Consider the following 15,000-nt stretch of genomic DNA (forward strand, 5'->3'; position numbering starts at 1 on the left):
AATGCTAACCCTAGGTCAAACCCTAACCCATGCTAATGCTAACCCTAATGCTAATGTTAACCCTAATGCTAATGTTAACCCTAACCCTAACTCCAACCCTAACCCTAACCCTAATGCTAACCCTAACTCCAACCCTAACCCTAGTACTAATCCTAACCCTAACTCCAACCGTAACCCTAATCCAACCCTAACCCTAACCCTAACCCTAATGCTAAGCCTAACCCTAATCCAACCCTAACCCTAACCCTAATGCTAACCCTAACCCTAATGCTAACCCTAGGTCAAACCCTAACCCTAACCCTAATGCTAATGCTAACCCTAATGCTAATGTTAACCCTAACCCTAATGCTATCCCTAATGCTAAACCTAACCCTAACCCTAACCCTATTAAACCCTAACCCTGATGCTAACCCTAACTCCAACCCTAACCCTAACCCTAATGCTAACCCTAAGTCAAACCCTAACCCTAATGCTAACCCTAACCCTAACTCGAACCCTAACCCTAACCCTAATGCTAACCCTAACCCTAACCCTAACCCTAATGTTAACTCCAACCCTAACCCTAATGCTAATGCTAACCCTTATGCTAATGTTAACCCTAACCCTAACTCCAACCGTAACCATAATGTTAACCCTAATGCTAATGCTAACCCTAATGCTAACCGTAAGTCAAACCCTAACCCTAACTCCAACCCTAACCCTAATGCTAACCCTAACTCCAACCCTAACCCTAACCCTAATGCTAACCCTAATGCTAAACCTAACCCTAAATCAAACCCTAACCCTAATGCTAACCGTAAGTCAAACCCTAACCCTAATGCTAACCTAACCCTAACTCCAACCCTAACCCTAACCCTAATGCTAACCCTAACTACAACCTAAACCCTAACCCTACCCTAAGTCAAACCCTAACCCTAATGCTAACCCTAACTCCAACCCTAACCCTAACCCTAATGCTAATGCTAACCCTAATGCTAATGTTAACCCTAACCCTAACTCCAACCCTAACCCTAATCCAACCCTAACCCTAACCTAAACCCTAACCCAACCTAAGTCAAACCCTAACCCTAACCCTAATGCTAACCCTAACCCTAATGCTAACCCTAACCCTAATGCTAAACCTAACCCTAATGCTAACCCTAAATCAAACCCTAACCCTAATGCTAACCCTAAGTCAAACCCTAACCCTAACCCTAACTCCAACCCTAACCCTAATGCTAACCCTAGGTCAAACCCTAACCCTAATGCTAATGCTAACCCTAATGCTAATGTTAACCCTAATGCTAACCCTAACCCTAACTCCAACCCTAACCTAACCCTAATGCTAACCCTAAGTCAACCCTAACCCTAACCCTAACCCTAACTCCAACCCTAACCCTAGTACTAATCCTAACCCTAACTCCAACCCAACCCTAACCCTAACCCTAACCCTAATCCAACCCTAACCCTAATGCTAACCCTAACCCTAATGCTAACCCTATCTCTAACCCTAACCCTAATGCTAACCCTAACTCTAACCCCAACCCTAACTACAACCCTAATCCTAACCCTAATGCTAAACCCTAATGCTAACCCTAACTCCAACCCTAACCCTAACCCTAATGCTAACCCTAATGCTAAACCTAACCCTAATCCAACCCTAACCCTAATACTAACCCTAAGTCAAACCTAACCCTAACCCTAATGCTAACCCTAATGCTAATGCTAACCCTAATGCTAATGTAACCCTAACCCTAACTCCAACCCTAACCCTAACCCTAATCCAACCCTAACCCTAACCCTAATGCTAACCCTAACCCTAACTCCAACCCTAACCCTAACCCTAATGCTAACCCTAACTACAACCCTAACCCTAACCCTAACCCTAAGTCAAACCCTAACCCTAATGCTAACCCTAACTCCAACCCTAACCCTAATGCTAACCCTAACCCTAATGCTAACCCAACCCAACCCTCTCTCACTCATTCTCACACTCACACACACACAGACACACACACAAGCACATTAGACCTCTAACCCTAACTCCAACCCTAACCATAATGTTAACCCTAATGCTAATGCTAACCCTAATGCTAACCCTAAGTGAAACCCTAACCCTAACCCTAATAATAACCCTAACTCCAACCCTAACCCTAACCCTAATGCTAATGCTAACCCTAATGCTAATGTTAACCCTAACCCTAACCCTAAACCTAACCCTAAGTCAAACCCTAACCCTAACCCTAATGCTAACCCTAACCCTAATGCTAACCCTAACCCTAATGCTAAACCTAACCCTAATGCTAACCCTAAATCAAACCCTAACCCTAATGCTAACCCTAAGTCAAACCCTAACCCTAACCCTAACTCCAACCCTAACCCTAATGCTAACCCTAGGTCAAACCCTAACCCTAATGCTAATGCTAACCCTAATGCTAATGTTAACCCTAATGCTAATGTTAACCCTAACCCTAACTCCAACCCTAACCCTAACCCTAATGCTAACCCTAAGTCAAAACCTAAACCTAACCCTAACCCTAACTCCAACCCTAACCCTAGTAATCCTACCCTAACCCCAACCTAACCCTAACCCTAACCCTAACCCTAACCCTAATCCAACCCTAACCCTAATGCTAACCCTAACCCTAATGCTAACCTATCTCTAACCCTAACCCTAATGCTAAACCTAACTCTAACCCCAACCCTAACTACAACCCTAATCCTAACCCTAATGTTAACTCCAACCCTAACTCCAAACCTAACCCTAACCCTAATGCTAACCCTAACCCTAACTAAACTCCAACGCTAAGCCTAATGCTAACCCTAACCCTAATGCTAACCCTAACCCTAATGCTAACCCTAACCCTAACCCTAATCCAACCCTAATGCTAACCCTAACCCTAACTCCAACCCTAACCATAATCCAACCCTAAACCCTAACCCTAACTCCAACCCTAACCCTAATGCTAATGCTAACCCTAATGCTAACCCAAACCCTAATGCTAACCCTAACTCCAACCTTAACGCTAAACCTAATACTAACCCTAACCCTAATGCTAACCCTAACTCCAAACCTAACCCTAACCCTAATGCTAACCCTAACCCTAATGCTAACCCTAACTCCAACCTTAACGCTAAACCTAATGCTAACCCTAACTCTAACTCCAACGCTAACCCTAATGCTAACCCTAACCCTAATGCTAACCCTAACCCTAACTCCAACCCTAACCCTAATGCTAATGCTAACCCTAATGCTAATGTTAACCTAACCCTAACTCCAACCTTAACCCTAATCCAACCCTAACCCTAACCCTAATGCTAACCCTAACCCCAACCCTAATGCTAATGCTAACCCTAATGCTAATGTTAACCCTAACCCTAACCCTAATGCTAACCCTAATGCTTAACCTAACCCTAATGCTAACCCTAACTCCAACCCTAACCCTAATGCTAACCCTAACCCTAACCCTAATGTTAACTCCAACCCTAACCCTAATGCTAATGCTAACCCTTATGCTAATGTAACCCTAACCCTAACTCCAACCGTAACCATAATGTAACCCTAATGCTAATGCTAACCCTAATGCTAACCCTAACTGCAACCCTAACCCTAACCCTAATGCTAATGCTAACCTAATGCTAATGTTAACCCTAACCCTAACTCCAACCCTAACCCTAACCCTAATCCAACCCTAACCCTAACCCTAATGCTAACCCTAATGCTAACCCTATCTCTAACCTAACCCTAATGCTAACCCTAACTCTAACCCTAACCCTAACTACAACCCTAATCCTAACCCTAATGTTAACTCCAACCCTAACTTCAACCCTACCCTAACCTAATGCTAACCCTAACCCTAATGCTAATCCTAACTCCAACCTAATGCTAAACCTAATGCTAACCCTAACCCTAACTCTAACTCCAACCTAAGCCTAATGCTAACCCTAACCCTAATGCTAACCCTAATGCTAACCCTAACCCTAATGCTAACCCTAACCCTAACCCTAACCCTAATCCAACCCTAATGCTAACCCTAACCCTAATCCAACCCTAACCCTAATCCAACCCTAATGCTAACCCTAATGCTAATGCTAACCCTAATGCTAATGTTAACCCTAACCCTAATCCAACCCTAACCCTAACCCTAATGCTAACCCTATCTCTAACCCTAACCCTAATGCTAACCCTAACTCTAACCCTAACCCTAACTACAACCCTAACCCTAACCCTAATGCTAATGCTAACCCTAATGCTAATGTTAACCCTAACCCTAATCCAACCCTAACCCTAATGCTAACCCTATCTCTAACCCTAACCCTAATGCTAACCCTAACTCTAACCCTAACCCTAATGTTAACTCCAACCCTAACTCCAAACCTAACCCTAACCCTAATGCTAACCCTAACCCTAATGCTAACCCTAACTCCAACCTTAACGCTAAACCTAATGCTAACCCTAACCCTAACTCTAACTCCAACGCTAACCCTAATGCTAACCCTAACCCTAATGCTAACCCTAACCCAACCCTCTCTCACTCATTCTCACACTCACTCACACACAGACACACACACATGCACATTAGACCTCTAACCCTTACTCCAACCCTAACCATAATGTTAACCCTAATGCTAATGCTAACCCTAATGCTAACCCTAACTACAACCCTAACCCTAATGCTAACCCTAACCCTAACTCCAACCCTAACCCTAACCCTAATGCTAACCCTAACCCTAACCCTAATGCTAACCCTAACCCTAATGCTAACCCTAACCCTAATGCTAACCCTAACTCCAACCCTAACGCTAACCTAATGCTAACCCTAACCCTAACTCTAACTCCAACGCTAACCCTAATGCTAACCCTACCCAACCCTCTCTCACTCATTCTCACACTCACTCACACACACACACAGATTTCAGACATTTCTCTTCCGTATCCTTCAGAGCTTGCTTCCCATTCTCCTATTCTCTTCTAAAGTGGTTCCTATGGACGGGTGGGAGGTGGACAGGGGACTAACATGCGTCGGCCTGTGCCTTGCCGTGGATCCTCATAAAAAACTATGCTGACGGCGGTCGGTGTAGTGAGGATCCTTGAGTACATACACCATTCGCCTAACCCTAATGCTAACCCTAACTCTAACCCTAATGCTAACCCTAACCCTAACTCCAACCCTAATCCTAACCCTAATGCTAACTCTAACCCTAACCCTAACCCTAATGCTAACCCTAACCTTAATGCTAACCCTAACCCTAACCCTAACTCCAACCCTAACCCTAACCCTAATGCTAACTCTAACCCTAATGCTAACCCTAACCCTAACCCTAACTCCAACCCTAACCCTAACCCTAACTCCAACCCTAACCCTAACCCTAATGCTAACCCTAAGCCTAATGCTAACCCTAACCCTAATGCTAACTCTAACCCTAACCCTAACCCTAACTCCAACCCTAACCTAACCCTAACTCCACCCTAACCCTAACCCTAATGCTAACCCTAACCCTAACTCCAACCCTAACCCTAACCCTAATGCTAACTCTAACCCTAATGCTAACTCTAACCCTAACCCTAACTCCAACCCTAACCCTAACTCCAACCCTAACCCTAACCCTAATGCTAACCCAAGCCTAATGCTAACCCTAACCCTAATGCTAACCCTAACCCTAACCCTAACTCCAACCCTAACCCTAACCCTAATGCTAACCCTAACCTTAATGCTAACCTAACCCTAACTCCAACCCTAACCCTAATGCTAACTCTAACCCTAACCCCTAACCCTAACTCCAACCCTAACCCTAACCCTACCCTAACCCTAACCCTAACTCCAACCCTAACCCTAACTCCAACCCTAACCCTAATGCTAACTCTAACCCTAATGCTAACCCTAACCCTAACCCTAACTCCAACCCTAACCCTAACCCTAATGCTAACCCTAACCCTAAGCCTAATGCTAACCCTAACCCTAACCCTAATGCTAACCCTAACCCTAACCCTAACTCCAACCCTAACCCTAACCCTAATGCTAACCCTAACCCTAACCTTAATGCTAATGCTAACCCTAATGCTAATGCTAACCCTAAGTCAAACCCTAACTCCAACCCTAACCCAGGGGTGGGCAAACATTTTGATTCGTGGGCCACAATGGGTTCTAACATTTGACAAAGGGGCCGGACCAGGAGCAGATGGATGGATGGAGTGCTTTGGTAACCTCACCTCATTGGAGAAAAAATACACATCTTGGGATATGGAGAAAACATGAGCTTTAATTTCAAATGAAAATGAAGAGAAGCATTACAACAAAATATCTGACTTTGGAATGAGTCTTAAAACACTTAAAATCAAATGAATAAAATGTGCCTTTTTAAAAAAAATTAATAACCATTTCTATTTTAAAGCACTGAAAGTTCTGTTATCCTTCAGGATATCACCATCACTCTCCTCCTGACTGTCTTTTTTCTAGTGGGAAAACACCAGAATTGCAGTGAAAATTTAACATTAACAAGGTTTATTCATTTAATTTTTCAAGTTTGGCGGGCCGGATTAAAACGTTTAACGGGCCGCGTGTGGCCCCCGGGCCGTAGTTTGCCCATGCCTGATCTAGTGGAATACAGAAAATGTCTTTTGGGGGGAAATTTGCCTTTATTGAAAAGAATAGAAGAAAAATCAGTCTTTCCAGGGTGCTACACAAATAAAGTATCAAGCATGAAGGGGGTGATGAGGTCTAAAGGCCAACATAGGGCAACAGTGTTTCATTAATGACAGTGTATGAGGTTTAATATCATTAATCTTCTGGGACTTTGCATTGCTGAAGACTAAAGTGGCTTCATTGATTTCACCTTTAGTGAGGCTGTAAACAGTCGTGATTCATTACTTATGAACCGTGCTGCTGTCAGTGGTGTGTGTCATCACTATTTATATTTTTCACTTTGTCTGTAGAGAACTGCAGAAATGACAGGAAGTCATTAACCACCTGCTAAATCTCTTAAAGATAATGTCTTGCATTCAAAGGCTTTGGGTGATACATTCTCTGCTAAACAAATGATAAAATGATTAACAGATGAAGACATCCAGTAGCATCAACAGTTCACTATTCAGGAGTGCTCGCATTCATCATGAACTTTCAGAAACAATTTGAATCCTTCCCTTTACGGCGCTTCTCTGTTTCTACCAGGAGGGGGTGCTGTTGTCCGTGAGTGTTTTGATATCAGCGCGTAAGCTGAACCCAAACTGAGATAACGGTTTGCATCACTGCGTAACTCCTGTCACAGAACACAGATACACATATCATTGATTTTAAAAGTGAGGTTTTCATCCAGAGGAGTTGCGTTCCCACGTGCACTGCGCGCCTCTCTCCCAGGAACAGTTCCGGACTTCTACCGCCGCCTCATTGGCGCTTGTCCCGGCGGGGTGGAGCCGTGCGGGGCCGCCTCTTGTTTTGCGGTGTTGTTTTTACCAGCCAGCCTCACTACGGAAACAGCTGCAGCGACGGTCGACGGATGATCCCTGGAACCTTAACCCGAAGCGGGAAGAGAATCTAGCAGGGCCGATGGAGCGCGGGCTGGTTGCTGAGGCAGGACCGGTTGCAAGCCCGTAACAGTGGATGCGGTGTTGGGATCACGCATTTAGGATGGAGGCGACTGCGTGAGAAGAATATTAATGAAACGACGCGCTGAGTCCTATGAATCCTTCCCTTATAACCTCGACGGACTGAAGGCATTTCGCACCCCTGGCACTATGCGTTTCGTAGGATATTCCTGAGCCGCTTTGTTTCCACCACCTCCGAGCGTCACAATGGGCAACAGCTTCTCCAACATCTCCGCCTTCCAGTCGCTCCACATCGTCATGCTGGGCTTAGACTCCGCCGGGAAGACCACGGTTCTCTACAGGCTCAAATTCAACGAGTTCGTCAACACGGTGCCCACCATCGGCTTCAACACCGAGAAGATCCGGCTGGGCAACGGCGCCGCCAAGGGCATCAGCTGTCATTTCTGGGACGTCGGGGGACAGGAGAAGCTGAGGCCCCTGTGGAAGTCCTACAGCCGCTGCACCGATGGGATCATCTACGTCGTGGACTCGGTGGACGTCGACCGACTGGAGGAGGCCAAGACCGAACTGCACAAAGTCACCAAGTTCGTGGAGAACCAGGGCACCCCGCTGCTGGTCATCGCCAACAAGCAGGACCTTCCCAGATCCCTGCCAGTGGCGGACATCGAGAAGCAGCTGGCCCTGCCGGAGCTGACCCCCTCCACCACCTACCACATCCAGCCCGCCTGCGCCATCATCGGCGAGGGTCTGTACGAGGGCATGGACAAACTGTACGAGATGATCCTGAAGAGAAGGAAATCCCTCAAACAGAAGAAGAAGCGGTGAAAGCTGCAGTGTTGGCTGTGCATTCATGCTGTGACAGATGCCTTGATGACTCCAGGATATATTTAAATGAAAATAAGCTTTACCAAATACATATATATAAAAATATATTCCTCAAGTGAAATGAGGTTCAGAAACGGGCTGGCCCCTTTTATTTTTAACGCGGTGGAGAAGCCGAAGGTCACAGAAGATCCTGAACATCACAGGTTTCCTTCACTGTCATTCTTGTCTTGGATTTTAGATGCAGTGAACTTTTAGACACAAAAGAGACAATTTTTATTATTATTATTATCATTATTTTAGCAGTGATATAGGTGGAAAAAACAGACTTTTGCCCAGAGGGCCAACTAAGGATAGTGTCACATATTTGCACTTTCATTTTCTGCAGTTTCAAGCTGTGTTATGTTGATAAGAGCCTGGATCCACATGGTTTATGTCATAAGAAGGTCAAATTTGTATTTTATGTTTTCTATATTAAAAGATTGGACAATTTCTGCTACGTCATCAAATCGCTGATGGTATTTCTCGCCATTTAGACTTAACTTGGGTTTACTTGCCAACGACTTATGTACACTTCAAAACGTGGGCCACCCTGAAGAGTTTAGCTTTTTGTCAACAAGTTGTTGTTGAGGTGGCCAGTGGAGATCTTGCGTAATATTGTGGCGTTGTTGAGACCTTCTGCTGTCAAGATGGAGAGCAGACAGTCGTTCTGTCCTCGGTGAGAAAACAGACTGTTAATGCTGCTAATATTCATGCTGCAACTGATCAGCACAGCCCCCCCCCCCCCCCACACACACACACACAGACACACACTTTTGTTCCTCCTGTCTCCTTCTGCTGAAACTACACAAGCTACTGACTTAAATATTCTAACTCTGCAACAGTGACAAAGATAATAACATGGTCGTATATCTACTGACAATGTGAAGGATTTTTTTCTATTAATTTTTTCAAACGAAATAAAATTTCAGAGTGGAAGAAAAAAGAAAGATGTGTGAGTGTGTTTGTAATTCAGACTTGCACAACGCTGAACCTGAAAGCATCACTGGAGGATCACTTGGTTCCAGGCAGTGTTGGTGGTCCAGACTTTCATTCATTCACATCACTGTTCATTAATGGGGGTGTTTGCTGGTTTAACTGGAAAAATCCTGAAACTGAACTGCAGTACCCTTTTAGTGGGACTAACATTTTCATCAGATTGGCTCCTTTCTTAAATGTAATGTTGATTCCTCAGCTAGTTTCTCCTGAGAGGCAGCGTAGTCGTCTATCTGGGCCCTCCAAGTTTATTTAGTGTGATTTGCTACGTGTTCAGCGCAGACTAAAAGTCTGAGAGCAGAAACACGACTGTATATGGAAACAATGGCCTCAGACGCCCCCACTGAGGTGAAGCCCAGAGTCGTGCACAGACACAAACACGCAGACACAAAATACTGGGAAGGACTTGTTGTTCGAGCTCGATAGTCTTTGATTTCTGTGAGTTGCTGGCTCGCTCTGCAGATCTGCTGGACTGTGGCTGCGCTGCAGCTGCCGGCCCTCGACAGCGCCGAGCCACATGTGCTTCCACGCTTCCTTCAGCAGCCAAACACGTCGCCACAGCAAAGCCTGGGCCAGAATGTTACGCTGCTTTTCAAGAGCAACACAAGATAGAAGCTTTCACTGTATGATGATGGTGGAAAATGGAAAAACGCAGCATGGGAATAAGACATTTATAAGACATTTTCTAGAAAGTTGAAGTGCATGAATGGGCCACTGTTGAATTCAGGGCATAAATACTTTTGTACTTCTGTAATTTCACTGACTCTTCTTGTCACATATTCCTCTTTAGGCGTCCCCTCTGTCAGCTATTATTAGCTTTTTCCTGGTTACTAGTCTAATTTTTGGTCGTGTTCCAGCCGCTGTTACACAGTTGTTTTGGGCTGGTCTTTTAAATTAAAGGATAAACTAAACCTTATTCTTATTTCAAGAATCAATATCTTCAATTCATTTTGTATCTCATCTTTGGTTTGGTTTTAAGCTTGTCCTTTGAAGGTCGATGAACAACTTGGTCCCAAACCTCATCACAGACTACAACCACCTCCACCTCCACCTCCACCTCCTGTAGCTAATTATCTTGGACCCCTTCCTGGGGGATATTTAGCTGGTTTCGTCTTCCCTCCAGGACATTATGTTTCACGACCATTAGAATGGTCAAAAAGTGGGTTTAATAGAAACATGGAAGGTCAGAATTTTGATTATTTTAGGCACATATTTGTATTTAAACTTTGAGAGAGATCAAATCACATTTTATCACCATGCAATTCCAAATGTTCACATAAACCTGACTCTAACTATGCATCAGCTCACAGGGCTCCAATCCTGCATTCTGTATTTAGTCATTCATCTCTGCCCCTGACAAAAGGGTTGAGGGTAGGTAGCAAATAGTGTTGTGGACTTTAAGGCGCTAACTGATGGCTACAAAGGAGGCCCAGGGGTCCCAGTGGGCTGGTCAAAGTTCCCTGAAGACAAGGTTTCTTCTTCTTCACATGCAAATGAAGAGGAGCATTTAGTTTTCCCTGTTTTTCTTCACTGCCTCAGAGCTTCAGTGTTTCTTTTGTTTCAGTTTTTCCCATCTTGCTGCTTCAGCAAGCACAGCCACAAGCATGATTCCCAGAAGCACTAACAGGTGAAATAAGGTGAACTAGTTGACTTCACTTTTAGAATCCATCATCATATACTAATGAGACATTTTGTTATTAAGCCCAGTAGACGATTAGTAACCTGTCCAGATTGAATTCCTGCCTCGGACCAGTGACAAGGGGACAAGTTCCGATATAACTGCTCCACTCTAGGATAATTGGTCAACAGATTTGACACCAACTCGGGAATATTCTGGCTCTTTTCATTACACCCCGAAGGCGCTGACACAAAAGGGATTTTTCAGAGTTTACATTCATCAAATGTGAATGACCGTCCTCAGCATCAGTCGCTTGCATGTCAGGTTTTGTTTGCTAGCTGGATTTAGTGACAAAACTACACATATTGAGACGTTCTCCCCCCATCCACACCCTGTCTTATTAACCTGACGTGCACCGCAGTATGTGGTCGGAGGCAGTGGTGACAGTGCAGATAGTAGTAATTTAAAACCTGTCCCCAACCCCCTCCCTCCTCAAGAGGTTGGGGGAACCTGGCATTCCCACAGAGAAATCACCAGAATTTAGAGTTGACTCTTTATCCTGCAGAAGTGAGTGTTTAAAGTGAGGCAACGTAAATAAATCCCGCTTTTTATCATCAGATCTGTCGCGTTCTACTGCAGAAACGGGTGCAACATTCTAGTGCCGCAAGTATTTAAAGGTAAATTTGACTTAATAGTAAATAAAAATATAGTCTTTGGAGCGTTCAAGTCATAAGCAAATATCATAAAATGAAGCTGTGGCTTAGTAAAAGACGGCAGTTCTTTATCCCAGGAAGGAATCCTGTGAAAGATAAGCCAGTCAGCTGGAGGGGGAAGGGCAAGGTCAGAGGTTAAATCACATCCCTTCTGAGCCCAGCAGAGTAAACACTGTCAGAGTCTGACTGTGAAGCATAACAGTGTTAGTTAGTGAGTCACCGCGGGCCGCAGTGTTGAACATTAACCTTTAAATGTGTCAGCAGACTGTGAGTTCAGACCAACAAACCGAAAGAACAAACAAGCCCCTCGATGCTGCTGCGGCCGCTTCAGTGCAAACGCTAGCGTGTTTGCACAGATGCTTTAGGACTCGCATACTCAAATGTTCCACACTTTTCAGAATCACGTTCCATCTAGTTTAATGGCCAACAGCAAAAGGAACAACTTGTTCAAATTAAACCCGGTCTTCTTTTCACACACACAAAAATGAGCACTGCTAATTCAAACTGTTAGCAGCATACATATATCTTTATAACACCAATGATTTTTAAGAAGATTTGTGGTATCTTGTAACAATGTTCATACTAGTTATAATGATGATAATGGTAATGATGATAATGGTAATAATAGTGGTGACATTAGGTGCCTAAAGCTTAATGACACTCAGATAGGTGACACTTTAATAGGATAAAATATAAAGCTTAATTAAAGCTAAATGAAGCTTTACTGAGAGTGAACAGGTCATCCATGGCGACCAGCAGATCCAAATACATGAAACAGGTCTGTACAACATACAACCACTAAAGTAGAAAGACAAGACAAACGAAACACAAGACAGTCACAGGTGCAGAGAGGAAGACAGAGAAAGGTAAATAGAGAGAGGAGAAAGACATTGACCTCAGGCAAGGGAGTGGAAGAAGAGCACAGAGAGCAAAACACAGACGCTAATAACAGAGACAAAAGCTAAAATCTATTTAAATAAAAGACTAAACTTGAAACAGCTAAATGACACAAATAAAGATAAATAAGACCAGGTAGGTGCAGATGTGTTGTCTTACATCCTATAATCTTTCTGTGGCAGAAAAGATCAAGAGCAGCGTGGCGTGGCTTTGAAGAATCTAATGCTCAGTGGTCCCCTGAATGCAGCCACAATCAAAAACAGACCTTTTTTTTCCCTAGTGCAACAGTTTGTGGTGATTGTTTGCCATAAAAAGGTGTTTTGTGTAAGTTGGTAACATGGAATGCCCCCACGGGCTGGCCTACCCCCAACCTGTCCCATTCCCCTTTTACCTTTTTGCATTCAAGCCATTTTCAACTGTCTTGTTTCGGTTGTTAAACACCTGTAGCGTTCGTTTGATCATGTTACTGAGGTAAAGTGGGGGTGTTAAAGGGGAAATGTCCCCTGGGGTAGATTCCCCAGGCTCCCAGGAGCACACACAGCCCATCCTGCCTCTCTGGGCTGTGATGGTAGGAGCAAAGGGAATCTGCCTCTTTCAGGGGTGGATTAAAGGACCACTGTAACCAGTAATTGTGGCGGGAAGAAACGCACTGGGACTGTGTTGCATTCTCACGGCAACCCCCACCATACACCAGCAACTCCAACCAGCCGCCCCTCCCACCCCTCACCCTCACAATGGTTGTTCAGCAGTCACCTGACCCTCTCCACGCTCTGCCTTTGTCACTCAAATGGAGAAGTATGGGAACAGCATTAGGGGAGACCTTCTTAATTCAGGATCCTTTCAAAGTTCCTGCAGACACAAGTCAGCGTAGGCTCTTTCTTCTTCCCCTCAGTTCGTTTCATCACTAATCCAACATGAAAGTCAAACATTTCCCGTGTGAGGTTTTTCGGCTGCGATAATAAACCCACACGGGAGGATGAAGGCTAATAAGACGAGCATGCGTCCTCTGTGAGGGCACTGACACTCATGTCACACACTGGTCCTTGTGTTAATAGAGAGGGGTAAGAAGTCTGCAAGGGTTCTTTCCAGGTCCTCCAATAGCTTCCTCCCACAGTCCTAAGACATGCAGCTGGGAGCGGCCCCAGTAAATCCCAAACCCTCTAATTTTATACTCCTGCGTTCCTGATTGTAGCTGAATTGTTCTTTGTCGTAAACATGAGTATTAAGTCAACATCACCGTCTATCTCTTTGGATGCCTAACGGAGACAGTTAAAAAAAAGTGGGGAAATGTAAAATGTAAAGATGGAGGTTAATCACCAGTACTCTCCGATACTAAAGTCACAGATTTCATTTGTAAAACCTGGTTGCTGCTTTGTTGAGAGTTCAGTTAGACTTTGACACTTCTGTCACTTGTATATTTCAAAATGGGAGAAAAATGAACAAATAGTCTGTGTCTTCTTTCTGGATGTTTTATGTCCAGGTCACACATAAAGGACAGACCAGACATAAAGGACAGACCAGATGTAATGGAGAGACCAGACATAAAGGACAGACCAGACATAAAGAACAGACCAGACATAAAGGACAGACTAGACATAAAGGACAGACCAGATGTAAAGGACAGACCAGACGTAAAGGACAGACCAGATGTAAAGGACAGACCAGATGTAAAGGACAGACCAGACGTAACGGACAGACCAGACATAAAGGACAGACCAGACATAAAGGACAACCAGATGTAAAGGACAGACCAGACATAAAGGACAGACCAGATGTAAAGGACAGACCAGACATAAAGGACAAACCAGATGTAAAGGACAGACCAGACATAAAGGACAGACCAGATGTAAAGGACAGACCAGATGTAACGGACAGACCAGACATAAAGGACAGACCAGACATAAAGGACAGACCAGATGTAATGGACAGACCAGACATAAAGGACAGACCAGACATAAAGGACAGACCAGACATAAAGGACAAACCAGATGTAAAGGACAGACCAGACATAAAGGACAGACCAGACATAAAGGACAGATCAGATGTAAAGGACAGACCAGACATAAAGGACAAACCAGATGTAAAGGACAGACCAGACATAAGGACAGACCAGACGTAAAGGACAGACCAGACATAAAGGACAGACCAGACGTAAAGGACAGACCAGATGTAAAGGACAGACCAGACGTAAAGGACAGACCAGACGTAAAGGACAGACCAGACGTAAAGGACAGACCAGATGTAACGGACAGACCAGATGTAATGGAGAGACCAGACATAAAGGACAGACCAGATGTAAAGGACAGACCAGATGTAAAGGACAGACCAGGTCACATGTACAACTGATTTTTAAGAAAAGATTTAAATGCACTACTGCTGAGGGGCGATGACGT

At 44.4% G+C, this 15,000-nt stretch overlaps 1 protein-coding gene across 1 annotated transcript; it reads left to right on the forward strand.

Moving 5' to 3' along the window:
- Positions 1-7,257: 7,257 nt before the first annotated feature.
- On the forward strand, positions 7,258-9,333 carry LOC130523303 (ADP-ribosylation factor-like protein 4C). The gene has a single exon (XM_057028446.1). It carries the CDS (start codon positions 7,769-7,771, stop codon positions 8,345-8,347), a length of 579 nt encoding a protein of 192 aa, XP_056884426.1. The 5' UTR covers positions 7,258-7,768; the 3' UTR covers positions 8,348-9,333.
- Positions 9,334-15,000: the final 5,667 nt, after the last annotated feature.

This window comes from Takifugu flavidus, chromosome 1 (assembly GCF_003711565.1).
Source record: "Takifugu flavidus isolate HTHZ2018 chromosome 1, ASM371156v2, whole genome shotgun sequence".
Classification (NCBI taxonomy): Eukaryota; Metazoa; Chordata; class Actinopteri; order Tetraodontiformes; family Tetraodontidae; genus Takifugu; species Takifugu flavidus.

Excerpts from the sequence above, each read along its gene's own strand:
- LOC130523303 (XM_057028446.1), top strand. The coding sequence starts at position 7,769 with ATGGGCAACAGCTTCTCCAACATCTCCGCCTTCCAGTCGCTCCACATC.